Source organism: Fopius arisanus, unplaced genomic scaffold (assembly GCF_000806365.1).
Source record: "Fopius arisanus strain USDA-PBARC FA_bdor unplaced genomic scaffold, ASM80636v1 scaffold00083, whole genome shotgun sequence".
Lineage (NCBI taxonomy): Eukaryota > Metazoa > Arthropoda > Insecta > Hymenoptera > Braconidae > Fopius > Fopius arisanus.
Window position 1 is genome coordinate 351,494 of NW_011887822.1, and position 19,698 is coordinate 371,191.

At 36.6% G+C, this 19,698-nt stretch overlaps 2 protein-coding genes across 9 annotated transcripts in view; one reads left to right on the forward strand and one right to left on the reverse strand.

Annotated features, from left to right (window-relative positions):
- Positions 1-19,698, reverse strand: part of LOC105270308 (uncharacterized) — an 83,997-nt gene that overhangs the window by 59,920 nt on the left and 4,379 nt on the right. The window contains exon 2 of the mRNA XM_011311163.1: positions 15,321-15,453. Within this exon, the coding sequence (XP_011309465.1) occupies positions 15,321-15,448 (128 nt within the window). The 5' untranslated portion in view covers positions 15,449-15,453. The remainder of the gene's footprint in view (positions 1-15,320; positions 15,454-19,698) is intronic.
- Positions 1,451-18,745, forward strand: LOC105270300 (facilitated trehalose transporter Tret1). Of its 8 annotated transcripts, none has more exons than XM_011311147.1 (10): positions 7,851-8,315; positions 8,394-8,557; positions 8,932-9,499; positions 9,688-9,889; positions 9,982-10,573; positions 10,832-10,985; positions 14,245-14,600; positions 14,680-14,772; positions 15,072-15,405; positions 17,989-18,745. In XM_011311147.1, the coding sequence occupies exons 2-6, from the start codon at positions 8,491-8,493 to the stop codon at positions 10,834-10,836; spliced, it is 1,434 nt and encodes a 477-aa protein (XP_011309449.1). In that variant the 5' UTR covers positions 7,851-8,315; positions 8,394-8,490; the 3' UTR covers positions 10,837-10,985; positions 14,245-14,600; positions 14,680-14,772; positions 15,072-15,405; positions 17,989-18,745. The 8 variants fall into 8 exon arrangements, with proteins under 8 accessions (XP_011309446.1, XP_011309448.1, XP_011309447.1 ...); XM_011311148.1 differs by having other exon boundaries at positions 15,072-15,194; XM_011311149.1 differs by lacking the exon at positions 15,072-15,405.

The window sequence follows — 19,698 nt, forward strand, 5'->3', positions numbered from 1 at the left end:
TTTTAATTTTTCAATTTCAGTGAATACCTCCTCGATTTTCATGCTCCCCTGATAATTTTTTGAAAATTTTTAATTTTTCAATTTCAGTGAATACCCTCCTCCATTTTCATGCTCGCCTGATACTTTTTTAAAAATTGTTAATTTTTCAATTTCAGCGATTACCTCCTCGATTTTCATGCTTCCCTGATACTTTTCGAAAAATTTCGAAATTTTTGAAAAAGTATAAGGGGAACCTGAAAATCAAAGAGGTATTCACTGAAAGATGAAAATTCAAAATTTTTATAAAAGTATCAGTGGAGTATGAAAATCGAGGACGTATTCACTGAAATTGAAAAATTAAAAATTTTCAAAAAAGTATCAGGGAAGCATGAAAAACGAGGAGGTATTCACCGAAATTTAAAAATTCAAAATTTTCATAAAAGCATCAGAGGAGCATGAAAATCAAAAAGGTATTCACTGAAAATTGAAAATTCGAAATTTTTCGAAAAGTATCAGAGAAGCATGAAAATCGAGTAGGTATTCACTGAAATTGAAAAATTAAAAATTTTCAAAAAAGTAACCGGGAGCATGAAAAATGAGGAGGTATTCATTGAAATTTGAAATTTCGAAATTTTCGAAAAGTATCAGGGGAGCATGAAAATCGAGGAGGTATTCGCTGAAATTGAAAAATTTAAAATTTTCAGAAAATAAAATTCACCCAGTCGATTGCTCCCTCTGACAGCGGGACTGCTACTGAGGCAGTTACCGAGTCGGCTGACGGGCAGACACCCCACCATTGGGTGCGGCCCCCTCTTTCTTTTGGGTTGAGGTACTACAATTGGTGGTGGTGGGGTCACTCAAACCCCCCCCCCTGAGCGGCACAGTTCTGGGGGGAGTACCTGACCCCAAGAGAAAGTGGGGGCCGCACCCAATAGTGGGGTGTCTGTCCGTCAGCCGATTCGGTAACTGCCTCAGTAGCAGTCCCGCTGTCAGAGGGAGCAGTCGACTGGGTGAATTTTATTTTCTGAAAATTTTAAATTTTTCAATTTCAGTGAATACCTCCTCATTTTTCATGCTCCCTTGTTACTTTTTTGAAAATTTTTCAATTTCAGTGCATACCTCCTCGATTTTCATACTCCCCTGATACTTTTCGAAAAATTTCGAAATTTCAAATTTCAGTGAATACCTCCTCGATTTTCATGCTCCACTGATACTTTTATAAAAATTTTGAATTTTCAACTTCCAGTGAATACCTCTTCGATTTTCATGTCCCCCTTATACTTTTTCAACAATTTCGAAATTTTTCGAAAAGTATCAGGGGAGCATGAAAATCGAAGAGGGATTCACTGAAATTCGAAAAGTCGAAATTTTAAAAAAGTATAAGGGGAACATGAAAATCGAAGAGCCTTTCACTGAAAGTTGGAAATTCAGAAATTCAAAAAAAAAATGGAGAATTATTACTTTTAGCTGTGATAATTATAAACAATTGTAAAGGAAAATGAAACCCTGAATCGCTACGATGACATTGAACGATTGAAGTGCATCATCAAGAATTCAAATGAAAATAGATTATCTCAGTTATCCCGAAATATTTCTGAAATATTCCTCGACAAATTCGTCTCAGTGATTATATTCCTGGCAAGCCCTCGAATGAGATGTTAGAAAGGTGGATAGAAGTGGGCACTGCTCTCAGGTGTCACAGTGGTATGGGTGTTGCCCGGCAGCACGAGCTTAAAAAAAGGCCCTCAACTGTGGAGCGACCGGAGATCAAAGCAAGAGGCTATCACGAGTGGTCGCGCGGTCCAGGGCTCTGGGGAATGACAGAAAAGGTTTTGGTCGGTCTCCTCTACTACCTACCTTCTACCACGGGGTGATACGCAAAAGTGGTATATACACAGGCACCGAACCCTCTTCTGGAGGCCTTCTAGCACCGAAAATTTAATCTCCATGGCCCGAGTCCATCCGCTCCCGGCTTCTCGCTAAAAGCCTCCAGGTAATTTGTCTGACCTTTGTAGCCTATCCTTCAAACATTCATCTGCAAAATGCATTCATCTTGGAGGTTCTTACCAATAATATCTTACTGGAATTAAAATAATTTCGCAGTCTCCTGCGCGATGCCGCTTAAAAATTTCATATACAATTGAAGTACGTTATTATTTTACAATTGAAGAGCCTGTGAGGTATGCACCACCCGAATTAATTCATGACTTCATCAAACGAGTGATCATAAATTTTCAAACGTCCTATCCAAAAAAGAGATGGGCAGTTATATCGAATCGAATCGAAACTCTCGATAGTTCAAACCTATAGTTCATTCATTAGTCAGGACTTATACTCATTTCCACCCAGTCTCCATTTTTCTTTAGCGCGTATGTACTGTCCTAGATACAAGATTCCGCATGAAGTATATACATAGCGTCATCTGTCTGAACTTCGAAACTTTTTAAAATAAATTTAAAATACAAAATTTATATAAAGATGTGTACTATATATATAATGGCGAATTCAAGATTATTTATAATAGTAAATAATATAGACCTCGACCTCACAGCCACAAAATAATATCTTTATTTAATGGTTGCTTAAACTTTGACTTGCTAGGCACATCTACACTAATCTTTCAGTCCTCGGGATCAGGTTATTAATTAAAATGAAGAGGATTTGATTAAACAACAGTGATTTTAATGTTCGTTAATTCCCGGAGAAGAGGCAATGGCCAAAATAGATAATTACTTACAGAGTAATTTACACATCCATAGCATCTGTCCATTCGTTTACAGATTTGATCTTATCGTAATCCAACACGATATCTTCTCCTGGAATACTTTCTCTAGTATTTTTTTCTCCAAAACTTAAAAGTTAAGTTGTCGGACGGGGAGGGGGGGGGGGATTTAATAAATGAAGCTGACCTTGAATATATATTCATGTAATTGTCTTCTACATTCGTAAACCAGAATTCTTCCGTAATTTGTAACAGAGGAATTTTTTCGAGGAAAAAAAAATGAGAGGTCCATTTTCAACGAATTTCAAAGTTTATTACCTCATACTAAAATATTATTCACCCCTATTATGTTGATAAGATGAAAGATTGAGTGTGGATATCAATTCGAAGAGTTGCTGTTTCATGAATTTCTCTTTGTGTGTTTCCTAGGACTGGAAGACGCAGGAGCAAGAAGACGATAAAACGAGAGAACGGTTATCTTCTGGTACATAAAATTCCATGACGTTGACTCACACGTGTTCACGAGGTATGGTTTATGGTCTTGAGGAGAAGAAAGGGATTGTGGGTATTATCGAGAAATGAGGACCCTAGCCTGGACGGCTGTGGCTGAGTGCCCAGGATATCCTGCAATAAAACTGAATGAGGTCAGACAACTATGATAGCAGAAGAGACGGAGGTAACCAAAATACAATCTATAATAGAGAGATGGCTGATATGCCGTTGTATATCCGAATTAATTACGTTCTAATTCAATATAACTCGGTTGGTATGAATGCATGATTATCGAGTTCCACGCGAAACTTCATAATTGTTTAGAATTGTAAATGGGCATTGACTAATTAATATTGGAAAATTAGCCTGGACCAACTGAAGTGAAAACTTGGATCAATTCAGCAGCTGAATATGTAATCGTATTGTTATCTAACCGTAATTGTTGTTCATTTGGAGGGTAACTAATTGTTGCGTTCATACTGATATGAAAATAAGTGGATAATTGTGTTGTAGTTCCTTGGGTAATTTGAAGGAGATAGAAATAGTCGGAAAACAATTCACTGAGATTCCTGAATTTCTTGTGAACACGGAGAGGAGAGACCGAGAAAAATTACTATTAGTAATTATTATTATTATTATTAAAATTACTATTGGTTATTATTATTATTATTATTATTATTATTATTACTATTATTACTATTACTATTAGTGCCGAGAACTAGAATCATGTAAAATTCTAGAATACTAGGATTTCTTAGGTTCACAAATAAAAATTAGTATTAATATCATAAATTTTCGAGTACATTCCGTAATTAATTGTACGTGCCTCAATTTATGAAATGGCACTATAAAATTTGAAGGCCTATCATTTTTTTGTGTTCGAAAAAAAAATTGATAGAAATCCTCTAATAATTCCTATCCAGATATTTTTTATTGTTCTCTCTTTTAATTTTTACTGTGTTACACAGAATTTTTTCCAGACATTTTATAACCCAATATGATTGTTTAGCGATGAACACCGAATGTTTCCAATTCCGTAGTTGAGATTAACGATGGTAACTGCTGCAACGACTGTGAATTCGTACTTGGCCGACAAAGAAGTCTTTTTAGGGCGATGAAGAAATTTTACTGGGCAGCGCAATCATTTTTATTAGAATCCCAGTCCTTTTATTTAATTCAATTTCGAACGTTAAAATATGATTTATGTATCTCCCCTAAACTGACACTTTGATTCAATTTTTCTAAATTTCCAAAGCAAATGTAGACGTATCCGAAATACATTTTTCCAGTCATTTCATTTAACTACATTAAAAACCAACTATAATAATTACTTTCGATCACTGGTTTTTATCGTAGAGCGCTAGAGCTTTCCCACGATTAGGGTAGAAATATATTTTTTATCCGCATGCTCAGCTCACGAATTCAGAAATGTTTTTCAAGTCCGGTGGCGTGGCATAGTGGTTAAGGTCGTTGCCTCACAACGGATAGGTTCCAGGTTCGATTCCCGCTCGGGTAGAATGGTGAGAGCTAATCCGCTTTAAAAAGTCCTGATCAATTACCACATAGTCTCATCCGACTCGAAGCCATGTAAAATAATCATTAAAAAAAATGTTTTTCTCTTTTCTAATGAAAGTGCAATCTATGTTTATTGCGCGACGTCATCCACTAAACTAAAATCACGGAATGAAAGCAAACACTCTGTACTTACAGTGTTAAGTACCCAGTTACGGGTGGATATTTGCACGAATTGCATTGAAAGTGCAGAAGCTCGTGAGCCATTCGATATTAGCTCGGCTAGCAATAACTATTGTACTATAACCAACAGAGTACACGATACACTTGCCGTTTTTCCTTCCCTGAAACTCCGCTAGTTTCTGCTGTTGGGGTATTCTTCAGAATGGAATTATATACGGAGTCTATTTTTTATGTCAAGTATTTCTCGGGCGAAGGTATTTAAATGGAGATGGAAGAGGCGGTATCTCCAGCCGTAAAAAAGTAAATGCGCGGGTATTAATTTCCACCTTTTGAATGGTACACTTTTAATTCAAGCGTAAACCTCGTCATTTGCGGAGGATGCGGGTGTTTAAGTGAATTTTATTTCGTCGTGATTTAATGGAGAATATTTTTATGTCTATGAGGAGACGTGAATGGTCGAGATCAGTTCATCATTTCATCGTTTCTCTCTTAATGTGATATTAATTTACAGAATACAAAATATGACGTGTCGATTCTTATTCAAAAATCAATGGTCATTTGACAGGAGACGCCAAATTTTCTGGAATTTTTATGATGAATCAGTCAGTCAGTGAACGTTTCCAATAAAAGTTTAGAGCAAATTCACAAAATTGGTGACGACATTCGTCATAAAATGCCGATAAATTTTTAATAGAATAATTATTTGAACTTGCAAATTAACAATAATGCCCTAATTAAAGAATTCTTTACTCTTGCAGACGAATTCGAAGTCAGTTGCACTGCTAATTAATTAAGTTTAGGAGTTACCCCCGTGTGTTCTTGTCGAAAACTCTCAAAATTAATTAAATTATCAATTTTCTCTCGATTTAAAATTCAGAACTGAGTAATTAAGTATTCGGCTAGTCTAGAGTAGGAGTCAACTCTCTCTCTCTCCCATCTCATCTTTCCATAAATTTAAAATTATATCTACTTCCCCAAATCAGACACGTTGTATGAAATGAAAGAATCCATTTGAATCCAAAAAATCCAAAAAATCCAAATTATGCAAGTTAAATCGGGAGAATAAATTTATTAAACATACTCTAGAATTATCCTCTATAGAATTATCCTCTATAGAATTATCCTACTATACAATTATCCCCTGGCTGCCCGTTCAGATCCTAGATGTCCTTAAGGTATAAATTAAACGGAAAGTAGAAAGCTAAAAGTGCAAATATAATTGCACGTAACTAAAAATTCCGATATTTTCTATATTAAATAGTCGGTAGTCATGGTGTCAAATACCATATGGTAATCTCAAAACTGTGAAATTGTTTTCTCGCTGGATGAACCAAGAATTTATGGCAGATTCTGGTAAAAACTATGCATTGGATAATTGGTGGTGTATGTGATCCTCGTTTGTCGGACCTAGTACAAGAGTTCTGACCAAGCCTGCAGGGCCTCAGTGGTTGATGCGGTTTTCCCCTGAATGTTGCATCGGACTTTTAACACCCAGCATAAATTCAGTCATGGAACCTCCAGCCCGTGGTTAATCCACCGTCCTAACTCCGGCATGAAACCCAGTACGTGGTATGTCCTACATAGATTTTTAAATTATGAGGGCAGTTTAATAAGGCTGTTGAATTTTACTGCGTAATTTTACTAATTATTCAGTGGAATCAATTGGATTTCGTGTGTAATCAATGCTTGTCATTGCAATTGAGTTACAAATATTGAAATGTATCGACTCAGCAGATTCAATATGTAGTCTTAGTACATCCTCGAGGTTCCATCGAGATTGCATCGAATCCCACAGCGATCCAGGAATTTACACGGTGGTGAGCCCAAACCCTATGCACGTTTGAATTGCAAATCGATAATTCTATACAGCAAATTGGATGTGCAGATCTGCAATCATTTGGAATTATCCCTTACCAAAGTCGCTAACAGTCGGAGTGGAAAGCTAGTTTACGTATATCCGGGATAAGTTCCGAATTCATTAAAACATTTCAAGTCATAAGTTTATTCTCTCGTCAATTTTCGACAAATTCGTTGACTCGTTTTAATAATTTGAATTTTATTGGAACATACCACGGATTTCACGCGATTTTTGGGGGGAAGAACTTCAAAATCTCAAAAAAATCGATAAAATTATGAATAAACACGGGAAATCAAAGTAATTAATTGAAGTATGATATTTTCTGAGTGCTGATGGAATTTTAAATCATAGCTTTCCCTTATAATGTCAATATAATTTAAATTGCTACAAGAGAACAGCAGAGGAGAAATCGCAATGAGAAAAAAAATTTCTTTTGCCAAATATATTTTCTTGCGGTTAGTAAATATTTTTAACAACAATTTTTTCTCAGTGCCACAACCAGAAAACTCAAGACAAATAAAAATCGATAATTTTTTGTAAAAACTTCTGCCCCGAGCTGGAGCTAATTAGCTGGTGTGAATCTACAAAATAATAATAAAAAAAAATCACCTTGACTATAATTTGTATCTCGAGAAAAAACAAGGTGAGGTGACAAGTGGGCGTTCGTAATCATGTCGTGTTTGCTCAAGTAATGTAATTCGTTGTGTCGTGGTGAATTCCGGAAGTTATTAAATGCAGAAGATTCTCAATCCGCGATAAGTATTCCACGTGTACTTCCGAGAGCAGAACGCTATTATCATTGTGAATGTCTAATTAATAATTTGAATGACAGACGTGATGACCCACTGCCACAATGGCACGCAATGATCTTATTACAAGTGGTTGAGAGTGTTAGAATGTTTCGGTCAACACAAAGATAGAAGAAAATTGGTTGTTAAGTTGTGTAGGTCACATTACGACTGCTATTTCAAACGTGTTAAGTCTATTGAGAGTCCGCTTGAGTAGTTCCGGTGATGATAAATGACTGAATGACCTCTGGAATTATTGAACTGGCGGGGGAAATGACCGAAGGTCATCCAAGGTTCTCAAAGGACTTGGCGCGGATCCAACCATGACAGTCGGTTCTTTTGACAGCTGTGATTCTTCATGAACTCACATGATCGAAATTTCGGAGGTCCTTTGCATACTAATTCAAAAATATCAATAACATCTTATCAATATTCTTAAATTATCATCGGAATAAATGATTATGATTCAGGGATTCAGGGACCGAATGTTTTATTCGATTCAGTAGATAATTTAATACGCGGACCTGTCGAGAAATGGGAGGAATATCAACTGACGTGAATAGAACTGAATCTGTCACTTGTCGATGACTTTCCCGATGTCTGCTGGTGACTTTGATTCGAGTGCATTGACAGATACGGATATGTGAACATGACCGAGAGTGTCAAGAAGCGGAACAATCTCAGTGTTAAGAAATAAAGCAATCACTCCCCAGAAAAGAACACATTAAGCGTGACTTTTAACACATTCCTCCGGAGTCGGCATGATATTTTATAGCATGCAGTAAATAGCACTTGTATTTTATGAGTGTTGATTGTCGACGTTATCTCAAAGTGTAAAAAAATTCCGCATATTTTACAGCACCAAAACAACATGATGGAAACTAGTTTGAGGAAGGTGCTGAGGAGTGGTTGATCAACGAGTTGAAAAGTTTGAGTTGTCCTTAAAATTCGAGAACATGTTGGGATTCAAATGTGACGCATTGAGGAGCAGTAAACGACCTCAGTATGTAGCAGCTATTATCGGTAAGTTTCTCGTATAATTTTCTCACTTACACTCACCCTTAAATTATACACCCTTTTCCAAAGGTTCTCGAAACCCTAAGCACAACCGTAATAAACCTTTCACACTACGCAAACACTTTTCGTTCGAAACTCCAATTGTTTATGCCACAGACCACAGAACAACTTAACGTCTCTAATATAACGTCTAGAGCAAACTCATAAATTAAATCACCGGTGTTTCACCTTCCCAGTCATCCATACCAAGAACTAAAATAAAGAATAAAAAACAATGTACTTGTTCAATTCGTTGACCCCAAAGCTATTTTGAATTGTTTACGTGTTGTTGCTGTTGTAAAATAAGAATGACTTTGGACGAGTACATCTTCTGATTCCAGTGAATCTATCAGCGTTATTCAGTGGAATGCTTGGAGCCTGGCCCTCACCAATGATTTCTCAGCTAACGAGGGAAAATCCGTCAGTGGGCACTGAACCAATGACAGAGAACGAAATTTCATGGTTATCTTCCATCTCTTATATTTCAACAATATGTATTCTTCCATTTTACACATGGTTAGCCGAGCGATTCGGGAGGAAAACGATGGGATACTTTATGGCACTATCAGCAGCAGCAGGCTGGCTATTCATACTCTTCGCACAGAATTTATACCATCTTCTGGTCTCTCGTTTGCTAACCGGACTCGTCCACGGAATTTGTTTTTCTTCAGTACCAGTTTACGTTTCCGAGATAGCAGAGGAATCGATCCGAGGACGACTGGGAAGTCTTCTCGGACTTGGTATAAATCTGGGCTTTCTCATCACATTCATATGCGGTGCCCTCTTATCTTATCACTCTTTTGCGATTTATGGGACAGTCGTGCCTTTGATCTTCTTCGTAGCGTTCATATTTATACCAGAGACCCCAATCTATCTGATGAGGAAGGGAGATGATAAGCAAGCAGTTAGGTAAGTCATATCACTGGATAATCTAGATTATGACTCATTCATTCCTAACGCAAGTCTTCGATTATAAACATGTAATGATGCATATTCGTTGCAGTAGCACCTTCTCAAATGGGTTCAATCAAACCCATGAATAACCTATTACTGCTCTATCAGTACGATGATTACACTCGCATTAAAATAATTTACAGATCTCTAATGTGGCTGAGGAATAACGACAAAGAGATCGTTGATCGTGAAATGCTGCAGCTCGAAAAGGATCTTATAAAAATGACCAACTCAAGTAAATCTACTGGTTTGATAGATTTATTCCGAGACCGTGGGACAATAAAGGGATTCATCATTTCTTTAGGACTGTTTGGTGGACAACAAACTTCGGGATGTACAATTGTGGTAAGAGTTCTGAATTATGAGTTATAATCAATGCAATTGACTTCAATTGAGCTTTGAGTAAACCCTGCAGTTTGAATTCTGATATTTTTCAGATTATGTACACAGCAATGATATTTGAACTGGCCAATAGTTCATTAGCCCCGGCATATGCAGCGATAGTTGTAGCCTCTATTCAGCTTTTCGGATCATTGCTGGCACCTTTGGTAATAGATCGTATCGGGCGAAGGGCTCTTATCCTGCTATCTTGCAGTGGGATGGCGATTTGTCACGTATTATTTTCTATTTTCTTTCTACTGAAGAACAACAGCTACGATATTTCGTCATTCTCGTTTGTCCCACTTGTTGCATTGTCGGCTTACTCTATTTTTTATTGCATGGGACTGGGTCCAGCTGCATATGTCGTTGCAACTGAAGTCTTGAAACCAGATATTGCTAGTCACGGTATTTCCATGTCGCTGGTGTTGGCGTTAATCTGCGGCTTCGTTACCACCAAATTCTTTCCATTTATATCCAGTGAATACGGCAGTCACGTATCTTTTCTCATTCTCACTTTATTCTGTACTGCTACATTTATATTCACATTTTTGCTTGTACCTGAGACTAAAGGAAGATCAATGGTGTCAATCTTCGAAGAACTGAATGGAAAGAGATGTGATGGGAATGGATCTCTTGGAGATGGAGAAGGTGATCAGAAAAATCTCTCAGTTCAAATATAATTTCTTTCTACAAAATTGTACATACCGTGTAATCATAATCTGTATTTAGTGAATATATTCTTCTTTTTTACGATTTATTAATAAAGCTAGAATTTATTACAAGAGACAAGTAGCAAATTCTATTGCAGCATCATAAAAATTAATTTCAAACATGAATTTAAATGCATTTATACATCACACATCTGCTCGTACTATTTATCTGAAATTCGGTCATCGATTTTTACAGTGTAATCACATCCCTATTTTGAATGCAGCGACAACTTCCAGCTCCAGTCAGTGAAGAGTCCACTTGAAAATTGAAATAGTTCTCATGAAAATCGCGTACTATTTGTGTGGCGCCTAGAGCTGTGCAGAGAAGGTACCAAATATAGAAATCACGGGTAAGACTCTTCCGCAGTTTCTAAGATTCTCAGATATTCCGAATAAATGTTGATATAACCAAAGTTGGTAAGTTTGCCTTCCTTCAGGCACTACCCAAAACCTAAGTCGCAGTATTATTCTATAATCTATTCGGCGGAATGACAGTGTTCACGATAGCAGTTAGGGTTGGTTGCATGCCAGCATGGTTCGCACGCCACCTCTGGCAGCCAACCATTTCTAACCCATCCAATAGACCAGACCATATCTCTCTAATTCCGTTCAGCTTTCTCCTTCGATTGCAGTGGTAATCCTCCAGTGCACCCTCCTACCGTGAAGGGTCTGGAAGCACATGTAGCGATAGGGCGTACTATTCGTTGTTACCGCTTATTTACCATGTAATTCGACTAGTATGGCATGTTGAAGTATCCGTGAATTAGTAGAGTAATGGTAGCTCACTTGTTACAAGTAGATAAAACTAACCCGGGGTAACAAAAATAAAAGTCAAGAGATAACTCTAACAAGATATCATTTTGAATTTCGTTCTAATCTCAATGTTTTTCATGTCATATCGAATGCCATTGTCTTCAGGCGATGATCACGGAGATCAGAATCCCACTATGTCACAATCGTATCGCTATATAGACCCCAAGATTTTATATCCCTGCATGCACGTGTATTTTTATCTCATAGATATAAATGTCGAAAGTTTTGTACGAGTCTCCGGCGCATGATGGGTGACTCCGATAATCCAGTACCTATACGATCAATCCGAAAAAATGGTCAATGAGTTTAAAAAATTTGAATAAGAGATGCTGTGGATAAACTATTTGTATTCCCGTCTATGTAGGGTATGGACAATATTTAGGAGTCAAGTTAGTTTTGGGTTGATTGAAAGATCGCGAGCATTCCGATCAGCTTGTCGTGCTTCATACATTCACCAATTGACCTCTGAAATCTCGAGAACCCACTGGGATTTGACCCCTGATCCTGGACCCTTCGCCGATAATCCCACAGCAACTCCAGAATTTCATGAAAACGGTTAATCGAATTGCTCCATTGATACTCATAACCTGGAAGTTAAAATACTTGAAAAATCATTCGAGCGTGTTATTTCAATTCCACTTTATATTTACCTGGAACTTATTCTCCCTCTTTCACTTCACAACAATCACCACTCAATCCTCAATCTCGTATTACAGTTTTTTTTTCCTCTACCAGTGGAAGTTTTTGAACGGTTTCAACGGATTCAATAGACCAATTCCCTTTTCATACAATTTTACCTCAATTCTTGATGAGTGAGAATAAAGGAATTATGGGCTTGTAATAAATAATATTTTATCCTCTGATGATAAAGCCATAACTTGAGGCAAGAGCCCAAGGCATCATCAAAAGTTTATGAGATTATTCGAGTACATGAGCCACGTATGGGCTTTGCGGTGTCGTATTCGTAGATATGGGGTATAGCTGAGAGAGAATCATTAAGTTCTAGGGAGGATGCTTCAGAGCATCATCTCAGGTGGTATATTTCTGTAACGAGAGAAGGAGGAACTTGGGGATTATCAGGGAGTCTTGGTATTGAATAATAATGCAGCGATTTGTGTTAGCGCTAAATGGGAATCGCTCGCGCGAATATTTTAACAAGTGCCCAAACATTGGAAAATCCTGCTGGTACGTTTCTGGTACTTTTGCTATAGTTTTTGATGACTGGAACCCCCCAATCTCTTCCCATACTGTCCTAAAAATATTGAAATCAAATTTAATATTTCACGGTTCTTTCATCCTCAAATCGAATTCCATAACGGTCTCCCGGAAATTACTAGTGAAATCTCTTTGAAATATTTATCTTCTCTAAATAAGTTGATCAAAGCAGAAGAGATTTACCGCAGGTATCGAGGCATTGAAATTGATTCTAGACTGTTATCATCAATATTCTCTATGGAGTTCCTAATTACTCGATCATTATTATGGAGATCTCTAGAAAAGTGAATACCATTATTTTATTTATTAATAAATTGCCAATAGTTAAAACAGCGAACGAGCATGAGTGACCAAAAAAATTATTGTGCATACCAATGATTTAGATGCATGCCGAATTAAGAATGAGTAACCAATCAACATAAATTATTCTAAATTGAAACACAACGAATTACGATTCAGCATTGGAATTGCCTCAACATTATTTCCGAGCACTCACCGGAGTTTAGTTATTACACCGTTAATAGGCACCTCTAATTTTTGATGTTCCCATTATCATATATTATCACAAAGTGTTGGACTACTATTACTACTATGTCTCATAAATATATTCATCACGTGAATGAAACTAGGAGGATCAATATTAATGAGGAATGCTAGAGTAGCTTATTATGACGCGATACACAGGTTCTCTCTCCCATGGCACACGATAATTGGAGATGTTTCGCTCATCCACACGCAATGTTTATACAGCTGATACTTGCGTGATTCAATTATTCTATAAATAATTAGAAAGGTGTATCAATTGTTTCGTCCATCGAATCTGTAATGATTCAGAGATAATGGCCATCAGTTCTCTATGAATTCGGCGATAATCAATAATTAAATAATGAGATTTCCAATATTCCCGTATTCGTTGCTGCCTGGTATGATAAATATTTGAATGAAACTTTAATAGGCAAATACAATGACGTAAACTGCTTTTCGAACATGATAAATTATGACTGGTATTAAGAGCTGCCATTACCCACTGCGCTATTCAAATCCTCGGCGAATTATTAACAAATATTCAAATGCTACCGACCACAATATACTGGTTATTTTGATGCTACTGGATTTTCGGGAATTTCAACGGCTTCAATTATTGATTTCCCGAATGGATATTATGACTGTAAACCCATGGGTTTATTATGCATCAACATGTTCATCAAATCGTTATCGGTATTGACATCTCATCAGAACTGAAATTATTGGAATAGTTTAATCAGAGAGCAATTCCTAAATTGGGTAATTGATTCTGACGTAGATGGTTTGGTATCACACAAGATTAAGGTACCTCCACAGTATTCAAATGCGACTAGACGGAGAGGAAAATGAATTTTCATAGTGTGATTTTGATAAAAATGAAATTGTGCTATTGCTTTGAAGTTTTCAAGACGACAATGATATAAATAATTAATAAGTGAATAATCCTTTCCAATCTATAGTGAATGAAAAATAAGTAAAGAACAGAATTGCTATACTTTTGATGTATCTATTGTATTTAATTTTTGGAAACACCTCAATCTGTTCATTTTATTTCAGGTAGAATGAGAATGGCAAACACTTCGCGTATCTCCCTGACTGGATGAGTCAAATCACTCGTTGACCTTTCATGCAACATGATAACAGTTGTTGGCTCATCCCTTGATGCTCTGGTTGGGGCTTCTATTTCACGAATTGTTCGGAGTAACTGCTCGTGCGCAACACTCCGGAAGGATTGCCAAACGATTGAACACCCGAAACGAGAACCCGATGATTGAACATAGAGACGAAATCGACATTACACACTGGGTAGAAAGGGGAATGCATTTCGATGGCTACCTCTGCATTTCATGGATGCCCGATCGATCAGCTTTTTTTCTCTTTTTTTTTTGGGATTCTTTTACGTTCGGAATGAGGTACCACGATAGTTCTACTTTTATTTCCAGGGCAAACTGTGCGTTTTCCCGTTCGCATTGAGATTTTATTAATTCACAGGAAAACATTCAACAGTTCTCGTTTTTCAATTACTCCAAACCCTAAATGTGATGGGCGAAAAACTTTGACATCTCGTTGCGGAATCTGGAATCGGTAACAATTAGCAGATACTATATTCACATGATTGACTGAATAATTGGTACTGCTGACGACATTAATCAGATTCACTGATCAATTACCCGTTTCCATCTAAAATTAATCAGTTGAATGACTATCGGAATTTAATTAACTTGCCGGAATAATTTGTCAACCCGCAGAGTGAATTACACGATGGGAAATTCATGACTTTTAGAATGAATTCCAAACATCGGAATCGTAGATTGCCGAAGCAGCTTGTACCAAGGAAAGCTCTGACGTTTAATAACGTTCCATCGCTTTCATTCTGTCATCAGGTGGAGATGCCCGTATATTACCCAACCAGCGGTTATTGTCTGCATGAATTACCCCACTGAATTTTACGGGATATTCGTTGAAAAGCTGTGGATTCCAGCAGTTGCACCTCTTACAAGTAACATGTAAATGAAAATTTTCGTATATCCGTCGGGGTGAGTGGAATCCAGTGGTGGATCAACCTGGATGAGATCCAATTAAAATCTCCTAGTGACATCGTTAGTGGTGCATGTATCGTTTAATATACTCACGTGTAAACTGGATTTCCATCGCCTCCATCCTTGAACCACAGGACCATGTGAAGTGCATCGTATCCTGATGGTGTTATGTCACAGGGTAGTTCCACAGTACCACCTTCAACTGCACTTATATTCAACATAGGCACTGAAACATACAATGAAAATTTATTATATTTTTTATTCATGATTTTTTCCATTTCAGTTTCACTTTATTACAAATAGATTAAAATAGATTTTTTTTTTATTCTCCGAAGACTTGAGGTTTGGACCCCGGCATCACCAGCGACGAGACTATGTTGGTGGGGGTACTGATTCCCCCCACCACTAGTCCAGTCGCGAGCAAGGATGCAACAGATTTGTTAAGACTGGCAAAAAAGGCTGGAATAAAGGCTACAATAACTCTAACTTGAGTTCGGTGGTATTGGGGAGGCCAGTCCGACCCTCTGCGTTTATTAATCTAATCTAATCTAATGTTTCCTCGACTTTTTACCAATAGCGTGTCGAGAAATTTATTTTAATATTCATTTCGATTTTTACAAAAGACCTTGGTAAAAATTTCCAAATTACCACTGGTTATTGTTATTGAGAAATAAATATTTAAAATGTAATTTCGCTGGTTTTTTTGTTTTCATATCAAGAAATTTATTAAAACTTATTTATATTTCATTTTTTACGGAAAAATCGGAGTAAAATTTTCAAATTACCACTAATTATTGTTATTGTCGTATAAATGTTGCGAAATTTTCGGAATTTAATTCAGTGAAAGCCTTTATTGAAACAATATTTCCGAACTTTTGTGCAGTGCGAGTTGACAAAGACTCTATGAGTATTCAGAAACTTTTTATCAATAAGAGTAAGTCGAATTCTCCTCTAAATTCCAATGGCCAAACCCCACCGCAATCGGTCCAGAATTTGATATTGCCTCTACCCGAATCTTATCCCCAGCAAAGATAAAATAAAATCTCTTGCATTTATGCAAGAAACTCTGAACTCTCGATCAAATCCGAAGAGAAATTCGACGTTAAATTGAAAAGATCCGTTACCTTTATTCTATCCCAGTAATATTTCTCCACATCATTATAGTGCCATCATTCCAGGAACATGAAGGCGAATTGTGATGCCAATTTAATCTCAACGAGGAGAAATATAATCGTTAACGTTTAAAGTGCGATACCTCCCACTCGAAGGGATTATAAATTTTATTTTTATAGTAACAGCAGAGCCGAGTGGAAGTGGAGAGAGTAAAAAAAAAACATAAAGAACAAAAGAGGGGAAAATACAGGAGACTCAGTGTTAGGGCGAGAAATTAGCATAGACCTCTTATTTATGGCGCCCAAACCCCACCCACCACGACGCATAAATATTATTTAAAGGTGACTCTTTATCATATAAACGCCCGACCTACCGGGGTACATTAGAATACCAGGATGGAATTTTTACCTTCTCTCATTTTTCTAATTTGTATACACTCTTTTGTTGATTCTTCATGTTTCTTCGCGGTTTTCTGGTTTCGCATCCTTGTCGTTATCGGAAACTATCATTATCTCTTATGTTTTATCATCAATCTTAATAAGTATGCACGGGCGGAAATATTCAATAAAAATATTGTAAAAGTTTTACTGAATGCTGTTTTGACACGTAGAGTACGGAACAGGCGCGTAAATATTATTAAATATTTCTCTCTGTCTGCATTCTAAAGAATCGTCATAATCATTAAAGATAAAGCGAGAAGTACATAAAAAATATAATAGCCACTAGGACGTGCATTAATTAGTTAGAAGGATCTGACCAATCGGATTTATTCATGTGTCTGTAGTCTCTTTATTGGACACATGTACGGATTATTCTTTCGAAAAAATGTTGTGTGGAAAAATATCATAACAACAAATTACAAATAATTTTTGTAGAAATCATGAAGATCCTTCGACTGCATCGCAAATCGCCGTTATCATATTACCCGTTTGAGAAAAATGATTCATAAAAAGCAGAAAAAAAAATGGCAATTGAATTTTTTTGTTTTGCTTCTAAGAAATCGTAAAATGGCAGACTAATTAATTCCAAAATTCTATCAGTTCTATAAGTTACACAAAGACCCGCCGATCGCGTCATCAATGACCTCGATCACATAATTAATTTTGGAGATATCATAAACCAATATTTTCAGTCTCACATACATCATTTTGAAAATTATTGAGAAATTTCGGGAAGACATTGAACTGTCAAGATATGAAATTCGATTTCAAATTTTCGGGATGATTACAATACAACAGTACGTCAAATTCTAAACATAAATTAACTTCAGAGTCATTCATTCATTCATAAGAATGTTTACTCTTCAATTTTCCTCGAAAAAATGAAAACACTAGCTGAATAATTGTAATATCCCGGACTCTTTAATCTAGAGCTCCAAGAAGTACTCGAAAAAGAGATTAAAATTTCAAATGCAACTCGATAATTCCTTAAAAATCAATCGATGACAGCAGATAAAATTGAAATAACCTATATGATACTTATGGGGCCGTCGAATTAAAGAATGATTATAAGAATGTCTGAGGAACTTCTGATACCCCAGACAATTGCCCACAAAATCTCCTCTCGCGATTTCGCCTCGAAATCATTTAGTTGGTAGCTAATGATGACATTAACAAATTGATTAATTATCCTTTTGTTCTTTTCGTAGGCCTCACCTCAAACGTCTAATGGCCAACAGAACGCAACGAGCGATATCGCACATGATTTCGGAACCTCGAGGCTTGTTATATTTCACATCGAGTTGTGGGATCGATTAATTGGATTCGCAACGGACACCGTACCACACATTCTCTGTCTCCTGGAAAACCCGTCCATCCGGATATATCCGATGGAGGTATCAAGCGAATTCTAGGGTACAAAGCTCGAGTGCTACTGCGATCACATCTGGGGCTTTCGACGCTAGTCCATCCTCATCGTTTACTGAACATAATTGAGAAGGACAGACGCAAAATGGAATGGAGAAGAACCGAGGACAAACGAGATAGAGGTCTCATTGCTGGAGTAGGCCATATGTCAGGAGGAATTGTGCTTCGTGAGTCATGAAAGTGTACATTCTGCTACTAGTCGGTAAAGTGATACCTTTCCGAATGCGCATGGAAGATATGGAAAATGGGATAGTTAAATTAATTAAAACACAGTTAATGAACTGTAATCACTATTTCTTTATTAAATCGCAAGAGGAAGAATACCGTCTGGACTCTATCAATATCTCCAAGAGACTAAAGACTAGCCACAAAGACTATAAGAACATTCGTCACCAAAGAAAGAACCCTACAATGATTTCTTGTGAAACCATTGTTTATGTTTATGCAAACTCTGAGGCGACTCCGTGGAGACCTCCATATCGATTCATTTTTGTAATCATCATAAATCAGATCAATATATTTCTATGAATTTTAACTTGATATTCTAACAGAAAACGTTACATATTTTTCATTCCTTCAAACGTGCGACATTCGATACATTATCGGCAATAACTATTCATCAACTAGATGAAATTGAATAATTCGAAGGTCAATGTCAAGAGTTTGTTCAGACGGATAAATCGGCCTGTAATTTATCTGTATAAATTACAGCGAGTGCTACTATAATCAGCAATAAACCTGAATTTTAACGCGCGACATGATGAGAAATGGAAAAAAGAAGATATCAAATAATTAAACCAAAGTTTAAATTGAGGTCGACCAGAAAATCACATCTTCAAGTTCAAAATGCGGTGTCTGCATGAAAAATTATGAGATTCGCATAAAAGACGCTTTTCAAAAATCTTATTCAAGGATTTTTCAAATGAGTACAGAATATCTCCCTTCAATATGAAAGCCAGAGAGGAATTAACCTAAAATCCGAATAAAAAGGAAACGGACACGGATCGTTTACTTCTGTTTGAAAAGGAATGGATTAATAAAGAGTTGCCACACAAGAAATATCCAGCAGAAATTCAAGTTAAATATATCTAGAAATTTTTTAGTTAATTGTAATTTTTCACGGATTGAGGCTAGATTTTCTCTAAAAAGGACTTCCCATTACGCTCAACGCCTCATAAAAATACAATACATTAAAAAATTCCATTTATATCCCTGCAGGTGCAAAAAGTATATGAAGAAATATTCAATTCCAGGAGATAGATAGAGTGCATTGAAACGAAAATTTTAAGCCTCCGTTCAACTCAATTCAACGGGTGATTCTCATGATATCCGAAAAAATAGTTTTTTCATTAAAATGCAAATGTGTGGGGAACTCGTGAATCGATTTGCCCAGTCACAATAGAGATCATTGCCTATATATTCTTTTCTGTTTACGGGATTTGATAATTTTTCAACGAATCGTTTCACCAATCCGAATGAGAAATCTATTTTTC